Genomic DNA, 16,686 nt, shown 5'->3' with positions numbered 1-16,686 from the left:
TTATCACATCTGGTATAATGGTCACTTCTTCCTATATTTGAGTTCACTTGCATTGGTGATAGAATTTTGCCTGAAGATATATCTGTGATGTTGGTTGGGTATGACCCTTTGGTTTTGCTTCTAGGTACATGCAGTACTGAAGTCTCTGTTTGATTTCTTTAGTTAGTTATAAACAGCACTAGTGGTATCTGTGTTTTCCTTCGTGTATTAGGGTGTGGTTATAGTGGAGGTGGTGGTGAAGCTGTACTGGGGACTAAAATGTCAATGGGCACATCTTCAGGCTTCAGTGATAACAATGGTGGGCCAAGCGTGTCTGTCCTTGTGCCCCAGGACAGCATATGCTGGTACCTGTGTTGGTGGTTCTAGGCAGGCCAATTCTTAGGTCTATAAATAGCTTTGTCAGATGCCAATTGTGGTAGTGGTAGACTGGGCAGGTGAGTGAGCTCTTGAGCCCCTGGGTGGCTGGTATGGTAAGGGCGATGGTGGTAGTTGTGGTCAGGTGCTTTTCTGGGTCCCAGGCCCTGTACACTTGTGTTGGCAGTGGTTGCGATGGGCTGTGCAGGCTTGCCTCCAGGCCAGTAGATGGTGCCTGCTGGTAGGATCCAGCTGAGGTGGTAGTGATAAGGTGGTTAGAACCAACTTCAGTTCCCCGGGAAGAGTGCTCAGGTGCCCTAGGTGGTAGATTGGGTTGTACAATCCCCAGGACCCTGGGCCATGCACTCTGTCTTGGGGTGGGGGGTACCAAAGCCAGGTGATACTTAACCAAGCAGGCTTGAACTCAGGTCCCCAAGTGCATGCGCCAGCCATGACTGGCAATCCTCAGGCTCCTGGCAGAATGCTTTGGTGAGGATGGCAGCTGCTGTTCTGAGGCCTTGCCATAGGAGGATGAGGCTGGCCCCAGTGGCCACAGTCTTGGCTGGCAGGTAGGGGGCACACATCTCTCTCACACCCCAGTCCCAGTGTGCCTTATTCCCGAGTCCCAGCTGTTGCAGCCAACCTAGCTGTCCCATCAGACCTGGCTGTCTGCACCTAGCATACATCTCAGCCCCAGGCTATAGGAGCCCCTGTCCAGCATGGGACCAAGCCTCTGCAGCAACTTGCATCCTGCTCAAGTCCTGATCTCAGTCCTGGTGACGCCTGCTTCCCAGTGCCAGTAGCCACTGCCCACGCCACACTCTTTTCTCAGTCTTAGCTGTGGGAGCCACCCCCTGTTCATGTCCCAGTTCTGTAAGCAACAGCCTGAGTTTCCCTAATGTCTAGGACCAGCACTGCTGGGTCCTAGGATGCTGCACATTTTGTTATAGGCTAGAATTGAAAATGGCATCTTGCTGTAGACACTTAGTTTTCAAAAAGAGCCATGTGACCAAGGCAAGCTCCCTCCCTAGAGCAGCTCCTTCTTACAGTCTCCCAGCAGCTCTATAAGTTAAATTCAGGGCTTGGTAGAGTCAAGGTGCTGTCTCATGGTCTGGATTTCATCATTCCCCAGTGGGAAAGTGGACCACAGAGAGGCTCTTACTTATCCTCTCCCCATATCGGGGAGCCGGCTTCGAGCAGGCTGCCTCTTTTCCTTCTGCTTTCTAGTTTTTGATGTTTCTTCTCACTTTTCTGTTGAAATTCCATGTTCTCTCTTGGATAATGTATTCAAAATGTGACTGTCTATATACTATTTTGGTTCTTCTCAGTGGGTGAAGTGAGCATGAATGTGTCTAGTCAGCCATCTTGAAAAAATTCAGAGAGGTTTTCTTGCTCATTGTTGAGGAGAGGTAAATCTGGGATCACTAGAAAAAGTGTTTCTGAAAAATTTAAAACCTGGAAATACATATATAGCATGTGATTAGGATAGGTTTTCAGGGAGAGAAGAACAAATCAAGAATCATTGCAAGTAAGCTCATATGGAATGCTTAAGGCTTGTAGTTAAAAAAAATATATACATATGGCTATTAGTGCCAAAGGCCTGTAGTAGCAGCAAAGCAATCATAATCATCCTTTTCTCACGTGGGTTCTATCCATATTGGAGAGAATTAACTCAGGTGAAATTAACTTCTCTACTGTTCTGTTTTATATTAGAGGGATCATCTCTGACTGGTGTCCCTTTGAATCACTATGCTTCATTGATCCTTTTTTTTTAGAATGGGCTAGCCAAATATGACATCTCTTGGATCCGAAAATTGGAACTTAGAAACTATTCTTTACACAATTCTTTACACATTATTAGGGAAGAAAAGGAGTTACTTGGCAGTTCTTAATATTAATTCTATTTTTCTTTCTTTCTTTATTTCTTTCTCTTTTTTGTTTTCTGAGATGAGATCTCACAGCATTGCCCAGGATGGCCTTAAATCCCTGGGCTCAAGCAATTCTCCTGCCTCAGCCTCTAGAGTAACTGGAACTACAGGTGTGCGCCACCACACCTGACAACTTTAATTCTGATTAATAAATTTATGAGCTAAAAAGGTAACTATAGGATCTTATATCTGACCTTTCATATTATCATCAGAAATTTAATACCTGTTCATTTCTCTTTTCCTTTATAAGACATAGATGTGAGGCATGGTGTAGTTGAAGTAAGTTGTATATATATGTGACTATCTTAATGGTGGTGGTCCCTAACAAAGGTCTATAATTCAGCTTGGTTTATTTGGGAGATGGCTAAATGTGGTACAACCCAATCCATTTTGCTCCATACTGTTTTCAAAAGAGGTTGCCTTCTTGTTTGGATGGAAGGACCAAACCATGCCCCTGAAGTGTCTGCACAGTAAGGGAGTTCGATTAAAGCCACACATGGCACTAACAGCGACAGAAATCTTATGAGTTCAGATACATCACCAGCCCTCCCAGAGAGTAGAACAGCATGTGGTCTAGGAATTGGAAGGATCCAGCACCTCCCTAAGGACTGAGTCATCATGGTGTTCTCTCAGCAACAGGAGAGAGCTGGTGCCATCTGTCAGTGGTAGTTACAGAGTCCCTCTACCTTTGATTATTTATCTGTTAGCCAGCTAGCTCACCCTCTCCTTCATGGCCCTGGTTGTAGGTAGCTTTTCTTACTATAGCTTCAAGCTTTGAGCTCCTTCTTGCCTCCTTTCTCTGTTTCTTTTTCACCTCCCCTTCCCATCACCAAGTCTCTAGTCTGCTTTCTTTTTCTCCTCTTCAGATTCCAGTGGGAGAGAGAAGCTCATCAGGCCAGTCAGTGCAGGTTTTCCTGTCTGAGAGAGCCATGCCGGCTTCTGACTAGCCCACGGATTGGCTGTCCTTAGGTCGGGACTCCCCATTTTCTTGCTAGCTTTGGGAGTTCAGTGGAGTAAGAGTGGGGAGTGGTAGTGAATAAGTAGCAAGGAACACACATGAGGCCTGGGGCTGCCTCAGTCTGCTTGTAAGGAAACCCCGAGCCATCATCCAGTCCGTTTCAGTGGCGTTGACTGCTCTGTTCAGTAGGATCACTCTCCTGCCAAATGATTCATGGCATGTTGCTGGTGGACACTTTTGTATTTGTACAACTCTAATTCTGTATTTATGACTGGCTTCAGCTGCCCTGGGGCCTCTTCACTTGGTTTTTATAAGGAAGTTGTCTCTTCTTCCTACCCAACTAGAGTCATCATTTTCCCTTTTGTCACTTTCTTCATGCCCTATATTACTTCATCTTCATTAACTAATCTATTTAGAAAGAGTGCAAAGGGTAACTCAGAAAGCTAAGAAGGAACACATAGAGGAACTCTTTAAACTCAGGGGCATCTGAATAGTTTGTTAGCTATTTGGGGCTTTAAAAACTGGAAAGATGGAGGCGGGGACTAGCTTACAAGGAAGAACAGTGAGCCAAGGGTGATGGCTTAGAGGGGGATCAGTCACTGCACATTTTGTCCACCTTCTGGCTGGATAGAGTAGGGAGGATGGAGAGCCCACGGTGGGGGTGAGTAGGTGACAGTGTTTTTCCACCAAGAAGTGTAACAGTGGCTGATTTGGGGGAAAGATGACATACACAAATGAGAGAAGGTGTGCGCTAGTTATTTGATGTAGGTGGGTTATTTGCTTCATTTTTTTAAAACTCAGTGCCAATATAATCTAAGAATATTCTGTAGTTTTGAATAGACCATCAAAGCTGGAACTCTTAGAGTCTCTGGTACCTTTAGTTTTAGCCCGGTACATTTTCTCTTAAAATTAAACATTACATTGCCTTAATTTATTTCATTTATTAAATTTGTATTCTTATGTTTTTTATTTCTATCAGCTTCCGATCAGAAGACCATAAATCCTCCTAGGGTAAGTTAAAGTTTATTAAATGAATGGAGAATGATCACTTGATGGGTTAAACTGAGTAATGATAATAGAGATATTTTGTTATCTGTTTAGTATAACATCAAGTTAAGAAAATGTTGAAGTCATTTCATTACCTTTGCATGAATGGGTCCAGTTCTATTTTAAAGTCTATGTTTGGTCATTTTGGTATCAATGGGATAGAATAAATGAGTCCTTAAGATTGTACTGACTTCTTACACCCAGAACTGGAAAGTTTATGAGTAGGAATAATGGCCATATTATATCTGTGATCAGAAGGAAGCTAATTACAATACATTCCCTCACCTGTTAGATTCATTTGATGTGCATATGCAGAATGACAATTTCAGGCTTAAGAATGAAAAAGAGAAATTTATATTAAATTGTCTTCATAAAAAATGATAATCTATAAACATAAATATTGCTACAAATATCTGTTCAGTTATGATTTATTCCCCTCTCATAAAAATGTTTTATAAATTTTTTTTCCTTAAAACTGTACTCCAGGTTTCACTGTACCTTGGATACCTTAATAATCTTTCTGAGAAAATTCCAAGAAAGGAGCAAATTTAGGAGGGCATAAATAAAGAGAAAAAGTCTTGATAAGTATAAACTTATTATAGTGACAGGCCCCAGAGCTAGTCAGTAAGATATGGAAGGGACTATATTGTATTTAGCTTCCTCTGAAGGACTGATGAGAAATCTTCCTGGAATGCCGAAGAGAGTCACTGTCTCTGTCTCTGTGGTTCCACGTGCTTCCAAGTCTGACAAGCCTCAGCAAATGTGCTAAAGGGCAGGGGTGGGCTGGACTCTTCTTGCCACAGGTGCTTGTTCTAGAAAAATTGGTGCCATAGCTACATTGGGCACAAGCAGCCAGCAGTTTATAAAGTGCCGCTTAGAAATAATCCAACCACTGGACCTGTAAATACTAACATATTTTCTCTCCCTGTTAACTGATTTCAGTTTGCATGACTTAAAAATGATTCTGTTTTGCTCCCATCTGTAGTTTAACTGTATTATTACTCTTTTGTTGCTATTTATGTTTGAACTTTAATAATTTTTGAGAAGTTAGGATTTCTTGAACTGAAGGAGGCAGGGTAGGTGAGAAATTCTGCTTAGAAAAAGAATATTAAGAGAATAATACAGTTATTATTCAGCTATTAACTAGACTTGGCAAGCTTTGCTTATAGCCTTATTTTGTTTTTAGACTAGAATTCACTGCTTACTATATAGTTTAAATGTTGGTGTATATAAGTTTTAGTATAAAAGGACATGAAATAAATTATATTTTTATATAAATGTATTTTAAATATTTTGCAGAAAGCTGTAGAAGAACCCCTTAATGGTATGTGGTTATTTCAATCTTGATCCCTTACCAGATCATAATTTGAACTGGCCCTCAAAGCAGTTAGAATGCCCCATCTATGCCTTAGGAAGAATCTAGGTTTTTTTCCCCTTGCCTTGGCCTCCCTTCTCTGAATTTTTCATCAAGGATTATGAGTATTGCTTTTGTAACATTCTCACCTCTGGGAAAATGTGCTGTTCTGTGCCTCTTAAGTAGTTACTTACTATAGCCAAGTGATAACTTGGGCAAGGAGACCCTTGTCCTTTGAAATTGGCCAAGATGAAGCTTAACACTCCCCAGTCGAGAAGAATCTCAGTTACTTCCAATTTCTGATTTATAAATTTCAGAACCATACAGCCGTCCCCATGGAGTGAGACCAAATCATCTCACTTTCTCTCTATGTAAATCTAGATCTATATTCCCAATTAAATGTCTTTCCTTTGTGGATACTTTGGATATGATCCACAGAAAGGCTTTGTAATAAAATGATAGCCTTAAAATTAATTTGGCTATATAGTTGAGTAGTTAGCATATTACTGTATATTTGTTTAGAAATGATTTCTAATTGTAGAACCTTACTAACTGCCTGCTTGGCTTGTTACTAATCCTTAGCATTTAAAGAATCAAAAGGAATGATGAATGATGGTAAGTATGAAATGTACCTACAATTATAAATTAGATAAAATATGGACATTGAAAAATGAAAAAGCTTCTTAAAAGTATGTCTTTCTTTTAGTAAAAGAGACACTGTCAAATGGTAAAGGTCCACATTTCTTGATGTATAAAACTTAAATCTCCTTTTCTAAAAATTGCAATACTACTACTATAAAAGCTATAGAGTATCACAAGTTGACTCTGATCATACGGCTCCCAGAAAAGAGAAATAACCACTTTTTGTGAAACATTTTTCAGATTCAGTGTCTGTGGACTGTAACTTTAAAATACTTTTTATATGGCACATAAATAATTTGACATAAATCTTTATCATTTTGACAGAGTTTCTTTTGTTCTTGTTCTGGTGATTTTGTTGCATTTAACCCACGGGGACTTAATATCTCTGCTTTTCCAAGCAGGAACTTGGTTCTAACCTTTTGGGAGACCATTAAAAAGAGAGAAGGAAAGAGATGTTTAGGCACTCAGCTTTTGCCTCTTTTTTTGGAACTGTGGACTAATAACTTCCAATCTTTACTGAAGGTTTCAAAGACATATATTTGTTACTTCTTAAAGATAAATAAGCTTGAGATATTGAGTGCTGCAAGCATTCATTTGATTTTACCTTAATGTGTTGTGATTCTTGAGGTTTGTTGGCATTTAGTAACTATTGTGTTTTTCTGTAATTGTTAAAAATATCTTTTTACCTTTGGTATTTGCAGTCATTCTTTGATCATATAATTTGCTCTGTAATTTAAAGCCTGTGACCTACCTGCTCACCTCTGTAGCCAAATGCAGCATTTAACACAGAAGGCTATATTCTCCTGAGTGCAATTAATTTTTGCATAAGATTAAAAACACTCCAATCATGTATTGGTGAACAGAGTTTAAAACATTTAGGCTTGTACTCAACAAGGAGTCTCACAGAATGATCCCACTTTTATAGATTTGTGTCACAGCCTTTAAAAGCATGTTTTGTTATATGAGCTGCTGCCCTCCTTTAAAAAAAATGTAGTTAGTAGGAATAAATTGAGAGACATTGAAAAAACAACTGGTGCCTGGAATTGAGGTATGGTTGTTCATATTTACATTCTGGTGTCCTGTTTTTTAATTTTTATGTTCTTTCATTTTCCTACTGTCATATCATTGTTCTGTGGTTGTATGAAGAAACTAGTCTCCATTTTCAGAAAATCAGTATAAGAACCTTGAATGCCCCTTCCTTTGTTAATTTCCCTTAAACATGACCTTTTTTGAATCTACTGCATGAGGAGATATTATAAAGAAGTTTTGCCTTGAATATTTGCATGTTCATAAAACATGAAATCTATGATGAAAATTTGCTTAATTTTGCTAATATTTAGCTAATCAGAATTTGTTTGCTTTTTAAATGTCTGTCTGGTGGGCTTTTCTTACTGACAACCGCCCAGTCCTCACAGTGTGTCTGCCTTGTCAATGATTGAATTTTGTCCCATCTTCCCAGGGATCCCAGTCCGTACCATTTTCTCTTTCGCCTTCACCTGATCATATTTCAGTTACATTAAATGAAGGGTGTCGATCTAAAGTGAATGTGATAGAACATTATTCCAGAATCAATGTCTTTTGCTTTGAAAAATCAACATCTCTTAGCTTTTCCTCAACTAACGCAGCAAACAGTGGTTATCAGACTGTGTTGATTTCTATTTTCATTTGGGATTGGCCTTTTTCTTACCGAAAGTAAAAAGGCTAATGATTTGCCTGGTTTATGTAACTCTGACCTTTGAAGATCTATGTTCTTGATTTTAGATATTGTATATCTGAAACAAATTTTTAATGCATCAACTTCTTAATGGATAGAAAATAGATGTGAATAGTGATTGTTCATTTTTCAATTTTCCAGAATAACTGAAGTGAAGTGATGGACTGTGATTTGGAAGGTAGTAAGACGTGAAAGGAATACACTTGTGTTTAAGCACCATGGCCTTGATTCACTGTTGGGGAGAAGAAACCAAGAAAAGTAACTGGCTGTCATTGTGGGAAAAAGTCATTGACCCTCAAATGATTGTTACAGTTAAGTTTTTATTCAAAGCAGCTGTAATTTAGTTAATAAAAGAATTATGATGTGCTGTGTGCCCAATTGAGATCCAGTTTTTTGTTATTTTTATTCAACTAGGGGCAAAAGTAGAATGGGCAGCTTCCAAGAATGATGACTCTCAGATCCTAGAACCTCTTGACTCCAGGTCACCAGTTTAAGTTAGTTCATGGTGAGAATTATGTAGCACTAACCTGATGGTTACCCAGATATATCAATGAAAACCAGTGGCTTCCATCAAACCTTAGCAAACTCAGGTTCATAGCAGCATTGGCAGTTACGATATTAGCTGAATAATGTGTCTGTCACTTCAGGTCAAGGGAATAGTGAATTAAGTACAGACAGGAATTTGATTGGGAACATCTTGTATGCCACCCACGTGTGACGTGATATTGATAGAGATAGTGGTTTTCATTCTTGGGGGTTGCCATTCACCCATTCCCGTTCAACATACAGTGTAATAAATCCTTTCCAGATTTAGGGTACTTTGATTGATGGATGTGTTTTTCTTTTATTCACACAACTCTTTAAACCCTGTCTTGTCCTCCTGTTATTTGCTTCTGCTGTACAAGATGTAGCACCTTTTCTCCTCTTTGAACATGGTCCAGTGACACGGCAACATGCAGGAAGGAGCCAGACTTGTTCTCAGAGCACTATGTTCACACTTTTCAACAAAAATAGCTATGGTTGTAACATATGTATTCCCTTCCTCTGATTTGAAGGCAAAAATCTATAGTGTTTCTTCACTTCTTTTCTGATCCGAGGCATGAAAAAGCAAGATTGAAATTTGAACTATGAGTCTCCTGCATGGCAACAAAATGTGTGTCACCATCAGGCCACCAGGCCAGCCCTTGAAAGGGTGGTTTTATTACTGTTGTATTCTGTGTTGCATGATAAACACTCATCTCCTTCCTCCTGTAGTCCTGCCTCGTACTCCCCTTCCCCTAAGATTGAGAAGTAAAACAAAACCCACATTTCCTATCCCAGTTAGGAGAAAATTAATGTTCTGACAGTTGTGATCGCCTTGAGTACTTTTAGACTTTTAGCACTTGTTTTTTACCTCTTTGTGGGTGTGTTTGTATGTGCATATGTATAAGATAGGCACATGCATCTTCTATATGGACAAAAGTGGGCTAAGTACAGGAGCGCAAAGGTTAATTTTGTGCTTTTAGTAAAAACATTTAAAAACAAAGATCTTTATTGGGTGCAATTATATTTGATGCAAATATTTGATCACTTAAAACTTTAAAAACTTCTAAGTAATTCGCCGTGCTTTTTGCCTGCTCACCAATGCCCTCTAAAAATACATAATTCTTCCTGTTTGTGTAATAAGACATCCATATGTGTAGTTGCATAAATAGTTATTTCTTAGTCCACTGAATGTTCCCATGTGCCTCTTTTATGCCAAATTAATTGTCATATTTCATGTTGGGACCAAGTGGTTTGCCCATGGCAAACCTAAATTTATGACCTGCTGAGGCCTCTCAGAAAACTGAATACACTAGCAAGACAGCTCTTCTTGAAGATGAAATATATATATTTTCTTCCCTGATTGTGTATCTGTTCAAGATATTAGCATGTGTAGAGGGAGCTGTATTCCTTTATACAAATCTGATGGCTCCTGCTGATCTTTTTCCTTCTGAAAATATTTACATTTTGCTAATATAGTTTGTTACTTTAGAGATCAGTTTTGATGAAAGGAGGAAAAAAGCAGATGGACTTGAAAAAGATCCAAATTCCTATTCTCTATTAAGAAAGTCAGGTATGAAAATCTTTATAGTAAAATTTTTTATAAAATTGTACCTTTTAATATGTCACAGACTCATTTATTTGGGGTTCGATCTTGGGTCTCATCCATTCGTTGTGTTCTCTTTAATGCTGCCTGCCTTTTGAGGCATTCACTGCCCTAGACAATGCCACCAGAGGTAGCAGGGGACATGCCCTTCTAGTTGTCAGCTTCTCTGGATAAGGGACCACAGCTTCAGGAGTCCTCTTACTTGGGCACCATTGGGCCAGTTCCTTCTCTTTAAATCAGACTCGTAATGGCTCCCAATCTCTGTCACATCAAGTTTAAATTTCTAACTACATACATAGCTAACCATGTTTTGAGCATCATATATCTGTTTTGCTCCATAATATGCTCCCTAATCCCAGTTTTTGCTGTCCACCCTTCCATTTTTATTTATTGTATGTTCTCAGAATGACATCATTTGTCATTTTCTGCAACAACCTTTCCAGGCTATTCGGCAAAATCAAATTTTTCTTCTCCTTCAAAACATTCTACTCCAGCCCTGTCCCCCACCCCACTGCTTTGCAGTCTGTCCCCATCTGTCTAGCTGCCTCTTTCATCTCTCTTACCTTTCCTAGTACTTTATGCATCTGTGCTTAGTTCTGTTGGCTTTTTATGTCTTGCTCCTTTCACTTGATTTTAAACTTCCTTCTATAGCAAGAGCCTTTCTTTCTTCCTCTCTTCCTGCAGTGTTTTATATACATTAGAAGCTCAATACATAAGTTAGATGAGTGAGAGTTTTCTGTATTTAGATTTTTCACTGTTTTTAATAGAGTGAGCTGGAGAGGTTTTTTTGTTTTTTGGGGTTTTTTTTTTTTGTTTTTTGTTTTTTGACAAATTTCACATGTTCTAAAAACCTTGAAAGGTGATGATTTTTCACCTGGAAACTCCAGGTCCATTCTGTTTAAATTCCTGAGAATGTCAGAATTAAAATGATGGGGCCGCCCCAAAGTTGGGAGTATTGTTCTTTTCAGAATGCTATAGTCAATTTAGTAAGTGACCAATCAAACTAGGATTTGAATTAATAACATTCAAAAAGTGATAAGCTTGTTCCTCCATGTCATTAATAAAAATTAAGCTCTATATCACCTTGTAGATTTCTCTTGTCTTAAAAATGGATATTCAAAAATGTAGGTCTGCAGTGTATGTATGGAAATACCCCTTTATTTACCTGTTGTTGAAAACTGGAGAAATAATTGTCCGGCAACCCTTTATCTTTCTATTGTGTTTTATTTGATTGAGGGCTTTTTTAGAAACAGTTTTACATGTGTCATATTTTCAAAATTACTAACTGCCATCACCCACTGGAGGTCCTTTGTTAAGTCATTTTCAGTGGCTAATAGGGATAAGCTAGGTAACTTTGAAGAGATGAGCAGTAAGCAACAAGAAAGTTTTTCTGCCTTTAGCTCTGGCAACTCTTAATTATGATCATTTAAGACCAGCTTTCCCATAAATTTAGCCTTTTGAGAAAAAGAAAGCATTTGTAAAAAGCTTCTCTGTAAGACAACATCAGTGAAATCTTAAAAGTGTTGTTACCGTGGTTGGCGAGAGAGGAAAACAGTTTTGTTTTTATCAAACGGAGCATTATTTACAAAAAAGCCATTGTTGAGAATTAGATCCCACATTGTATAAATATCCATTAACCATTCTAAATAAAGAGAACTCCAGTGTTGCTATGTTCAAGATCCTCCCTTGGGGGCTTTTTTGCATAGCAATTAAAGGTGTGCTATTTGTCAGTAGCCATTTTTTTTTGCAGTGATTTAAAGACCAAAGTTGTTTTACAGCTGTGTTACCGTTAAAGGTTTTTTTTTTTTTATATGTATTAAATCAATTTATCACTGTTTGAAGCTTTGAATATCTGCAATCTTTGCCAAGGTACTTTTTTATTTAAAAAACATAACTTTGTAAATAGTACACTGTAATATTATATATACTTAATAAAACATTTTAAGCTATTTTGTTGGGCTATTTCTATTGCTGCTATAGCACATCGTAGGCACATTTCTGAGAAATTTAGTTAATGTTTTTTCAAGTTGTTCATAGTCTAGGTAACCATGTAAAGGATGACTTATAATTATTTTTTAATTAATTTTTTCCATAGTATAGTGAAAACATCAAATGAGAAAACAGGAGACCTGGGCTGTGACCCTGGCTATACTACTAACTAGCAGAAGACCTGGTCAAGCCACTTACCTGTGCCTTAGGTCCATCTTGGTCCATCTTTATCTGTACATTGAGATAAGCCTCATCCAAGACTGAAATGTATGGTTCTCCATTTTAATTGGTTATCAATTAGGACTATTTTGATTGCAAGTAAAAGAAACCTAAGTCTAAGAAAAATGGGATCTCTTGGCTAATGTAACCTAAAAATTAAGATATACAACTGGATTCTGGACCTCCAAACAGAGTCCTAAGGACACTGAGTCATAAGACATTGAGTCTTGCCAGCTCCCAGCTTTACTCTCCCTGGTGTGGCCTTCCTTCCCAGGTTTCCTGTGATGGCAGACAGCTGACTGCAGTCCCAAGCCCACCTTCACCCAAGTTCAGGGAGAGTAAAGGGCTAAAAAAGAGTGCATGTCCCTTTTTCAATAGTCCTGTCAACCCTAGGTTGTACCTCAGTGCTCTGTTTCCCATGCCATCCTTCTTTTATTCACCCAGGCCAAGCATTTCTGGTGCTCTGATTGGGCTGGGCTGACTCCCGTATCTAGACTGGAGTGGAGGTTTTGGGCTCTGTCTGCAGCACACAAACTTAGCTGGGGTTGGGGAACAGAGGGTAAGTTCACCTAAAGCAAAATCCAGGGGTCATTACCAGATGATGAGACGTCATTAGATTCTGAGCACAGGATTCTTTCAGGCCTGTACTCTATGATTCTGCATTATCTGTGTGATTGTAGACCATTTGAATGGAAAATAATATTTAGCAGCAAAGTACCATTGCATTCCTTACCTCACACACAGTTTAAATTTTATGCATTTATGAGAACTTTTTCCCTCTCAGCAGGAGTAACTAATGGAGTTCAGAAAGCATTTAATGGCCTTCCTCCTGCACTGAAAGCTGCTCTGTGTAGCACAGAACTGTACTCAACCTGATTGAGCTCCCACAGAGGTGTAGGCTTCCAAATGCAACTGGATTTCATTTTTGTGCAGCACCTTTCCACCTCAAGGCCTCAGGTTTGACAGCTTTAGAAAATAATGGATTATGGTAGCACCATCCAGGTAGGACATGATTTTGCCAGTAGCTCAGAAATTTAAGCACAATTGGCAGTGTTTGGTGTTAGAAGTGAGGCTGTATGCCAGAACTAACACATCCAGTCTTTTTTTTTTCCGTAAGCTTCATACTCAAGTACCCATCCACCAAATCAGAGGGAAATGAAGTGTTTAACCCTAAATTGTGGATAACTATACAGAAGACAACATTACAGGCTATACAGAAGTGATAGTGGACTTAATAACTAATAATCTAATAGTGGATTAAAACTCTACTAATTTAGCAATTATTTATTTATTTAGTCATTTTACTAGAAGGCAGCAACTTTTCAGCTCTGGTGATAGCCAGTTGTGAAAGATCAAGTATCTTTTCCCAATTTGGATGCTGAACAACGCTTGGTAAGGAGTCCAGTTTGGAGAGAAATGATTTGTAGTTCTTAAAGACTGCAATCCAGCTTACGTGACAGAGCAAGACCTCATCTCCAAAAATAAAAAATAAAAAAAAATAAAGACTCCAATCTGATGTCAGTCTTGATGCCAGATAGCATGCTAGTTTTGCAGATTTGCAAAACTGATGCTATTGCCATCATAATGGTCAGACATTGTAACACCATGCTATGGTGCTAGGCTTTCTGGGAGCCTATACTTAAAATAATCCTATTTGATCATAGACCTGCCTTTCAAAAATAAACAAAACAAAACTGTAGTTTTGCTTTCAAATTCTGAGTTGCCTGAGAAATTCCTCAAGGTTAAACTGACAACCTGTCGTACGCTGTTAGACTTTCTAAACACATGGATTGTTTGAAAAGTTTAAGTGTATCGTTTAAAACATGGAATATATTTTTCATGGAGCTCTCTATTTTTTTACTCATTTTTATTAAAGAGAATGCTGTAGTTAACCTGCACTGTGGGTAAAGTGAAGTCTTGTGTCTGTGCCAGTCATCATGTATGTCACAGACTCTGTGGGGAAATCTATCTCTGGCATGCCCAGGGCAACTGGAAAGTACTGAACTTTTGCCGTCCCACTGTTACAGCCATGCCATGGCCCACCTCCAGCCCCTGCCTCCCTGGCAGCTTGCTCTAGGAGTGTCTCTCATTCTCCAGGGAGTTTCCATCCCCAGCTCAAACGGACGTTTTTCAGAATGTGACGTTCATAAGCCTCATGCCTCACTTGTGCAAGGTGCATACATTTGGTTACCTGAAGAAACCTTTCTTTATTCATATTATATCAAGTGTTCTCACAGTTGAACTGGTTAGGTTTCTATTTTGGATTTTTTAATTTGATTATCATGGATTCAGTAGAGCTCATGTCTCTACATATCTTTAGCTATATGCCTAGCTATCAATGGAAATTGTTCTGGTAACAACTATTACTACATGGAACAGAAAAGATTACCCTGGATCCTATGCAGGAATATATTTGAAAGCATCAACAAACAAATATTAATTTTTCTCATCTCTGCTCCAGGAAAGTTGTCAGAAAATATGGAACTTTTATGCTTTAAGCTGATTGACAGATGGTAGGCCATTTATTAATTGCCTAAAAGAATTATATTTGAAATTAAACAAAAAAAAATGTTCAGTTTTTTTCAAAAACATCACATTTAGTAAAATTCAATATTCTTGTATTATTTTTATGTTTCTGGAAAAGTATTAAATACATTCTTGTGGAAAAACATTCGGCTAATGGGCTTGGCTGGGGTAGTTTACCACATCTCATCCTTGGGCCTTCTGGGTAGAATCACTTTTCTTTATTGTATGCAGAGACTGGATTTAGCAGAGAGACTAACAAGCTCTTTGCCTCCTCTTCAAAAGCAACTGGGATTCTCCGAAGGAGTCAAAGAGTCGCAATGTGATAAAAAGGCCTCAGAACAGATTTTTCCTGAGTGACTGAGCCTGGGGGTGGGGGGGAGCCCTCGGTTGCTTTAACACGTGCTAATGAGGCCAGCATCGCCAGTGGACCCCCACCTGGGCCACTTACTTATTTGTATGACTCCATCTTGTTCCTCAAAGGATTTAAAGTGCCGAGAAAATCTGCTTTCCTTGATCACAGGCACATGAGCGTGGGTGTCCGAGGAGAGCAGAGCCACAGCATGTGGATGGCTCCGTGCAAAACCTCGCCTCTAACTGCCTTGCTCAAAGCCAGCGAGCACAGAGGTCGAGAGATTCATTTACTTACATAAAGAACAGTTCTTTCTTTATTTTTTTCCCCCTGAGAAGCAAAGCCACCACAATAATTTTCACTACATACAGAAAGACGAATTTATTTAAAAAAAAAAAATCAAAAACAAAACAAAATTCCTGAATCAACAGATTCCGAGGCCCTGGATGCTGTCCAAATCAACCTGGCAGCGACACAGGTGCTGATGAAAACAACATTTTATGAGTCTGCCTTCTCTCTGGTCCTCCTGGGTATTTTTATTCTTCAAATTGGAGGTAAAAATAAGGGCTGCTCTCTCAAGGTGAGGAGGGAGAAAGCAGCGTGTGTTCTTCAAAAGACTCAATAAGATAATAGATTTTTTTTTTTTTAAGCTGTTGCAGAGGGTAACTTACTTATAGTTTCCAAGGGCTTTTTTAAAGTGAAATCTTTGCAAGCAATAGTAAGGAAATCTAGACCCCCCGAGGTGATAGTTAAGAGCCCTGTCAGGGATTTAAATCTAATTATTAGCCTGAAAGTAAAGAAGAGAAAGAACCGGCCAAGTGTCAGCCTGGAAAACAATAATAGCCATGGTGGTGTTCAGCAGCTCAGTTGTTAGCGCCTTAAAGGATAGTTCAGCACATTTATTCCTGCCCTTGAGAGAAGGCCGCAGAGGCTTCAGTGTTTTCTGATAATAGTTTCTTCTTCTGTGGAGCAGAGGTGCTCCCTATGCTGCAAGACTTCATCTCTCCTGAGCACCCCATGGAAGACACTGGAGCCCACACTAAGTGCGGGCACTTAGAGAAGGGCCACTATGCGCAGCCAGTGCCCCAGCCCTGTCCTTCCTCAGCCGTGTGACCTTGGGCAGTAACCTGACTTCTCAGTGCCTCGGAGTCTTCATTTGTAAAATGGAGAGTAAATGTGAAGATCGAATGAGAAAAGGCATGCAAAGTGCTTGGCACAGTGCCTGGCTCAATGTAAGCACTTCATTGAGTGCAAACTATTTCTCCTTTTCTCTTCTTACTATACATTGGCCAGGGTGGAAAAAATTTAGCATGACAGAGACCAGAGATGAGCATAACATACACTGGAATATGTGTTTCCCTGTGCTAGGTTATTGCCAAAGCGGCAAACAGAGCATCAAATGGCTGAGAATATAAAACAACATAACAAGTGCAGCTAAATAACAGACGTGTTCACTCCAACCACAATATTTGTGTTAG

The 16,686-nt window shown here is 39.1% G+C and overlaps 1 protein-coding gene across 1 annotated transcript in view; it reads left to right on the top strand.

Moving 5' to 3' along the window:
* CD47 (CD47 molecule) overlaps positions 1-9,468 on the top strand; it is a 53,055-nt gene extending 43,587 nt beyond the window's left edge. Inside the window, exons 8-11 of the mRNA XM_069472576.1 lie at positions 4,220-4,251; positions 5,587-5,611; positions 6,224-6,256; positions 8,139-9,468. Coding sequence (XP_069328677.1) covers positions 4,220-4,251; positions 5,587-5,611; positions 6,224-6,256; positions 8,139-8,143 — 95 coding nt within the window. The 3' untranslated portion in view covers positions 8,144-9,468. The remainder of the gene's footprint in view (positions 1-4,219; positions 4,252-5,586; positions 5,612-6,223; positions 6,257-8,138) is intronic.
* Positions 9,469-16,686: the final 7,218 nt, after the last annotated feature.

Source organism: Eulemur rufifrons, chromosome 7 (genome assembly GCF_041146395.1).
Source record: "Eulemur rufifrons isolate Redbay chromosome 7, OSU_ERuf_1, whole genome shotgun sequence".
NCBI lineage: Eukaryota > Metazoa > Chordata > Mammalia > Primates > Lemuridae > Eulemur > Eulemur rufifrons.
This window is presented reverse-complemented; position numbering and strand designations above follow the sequence as displayed.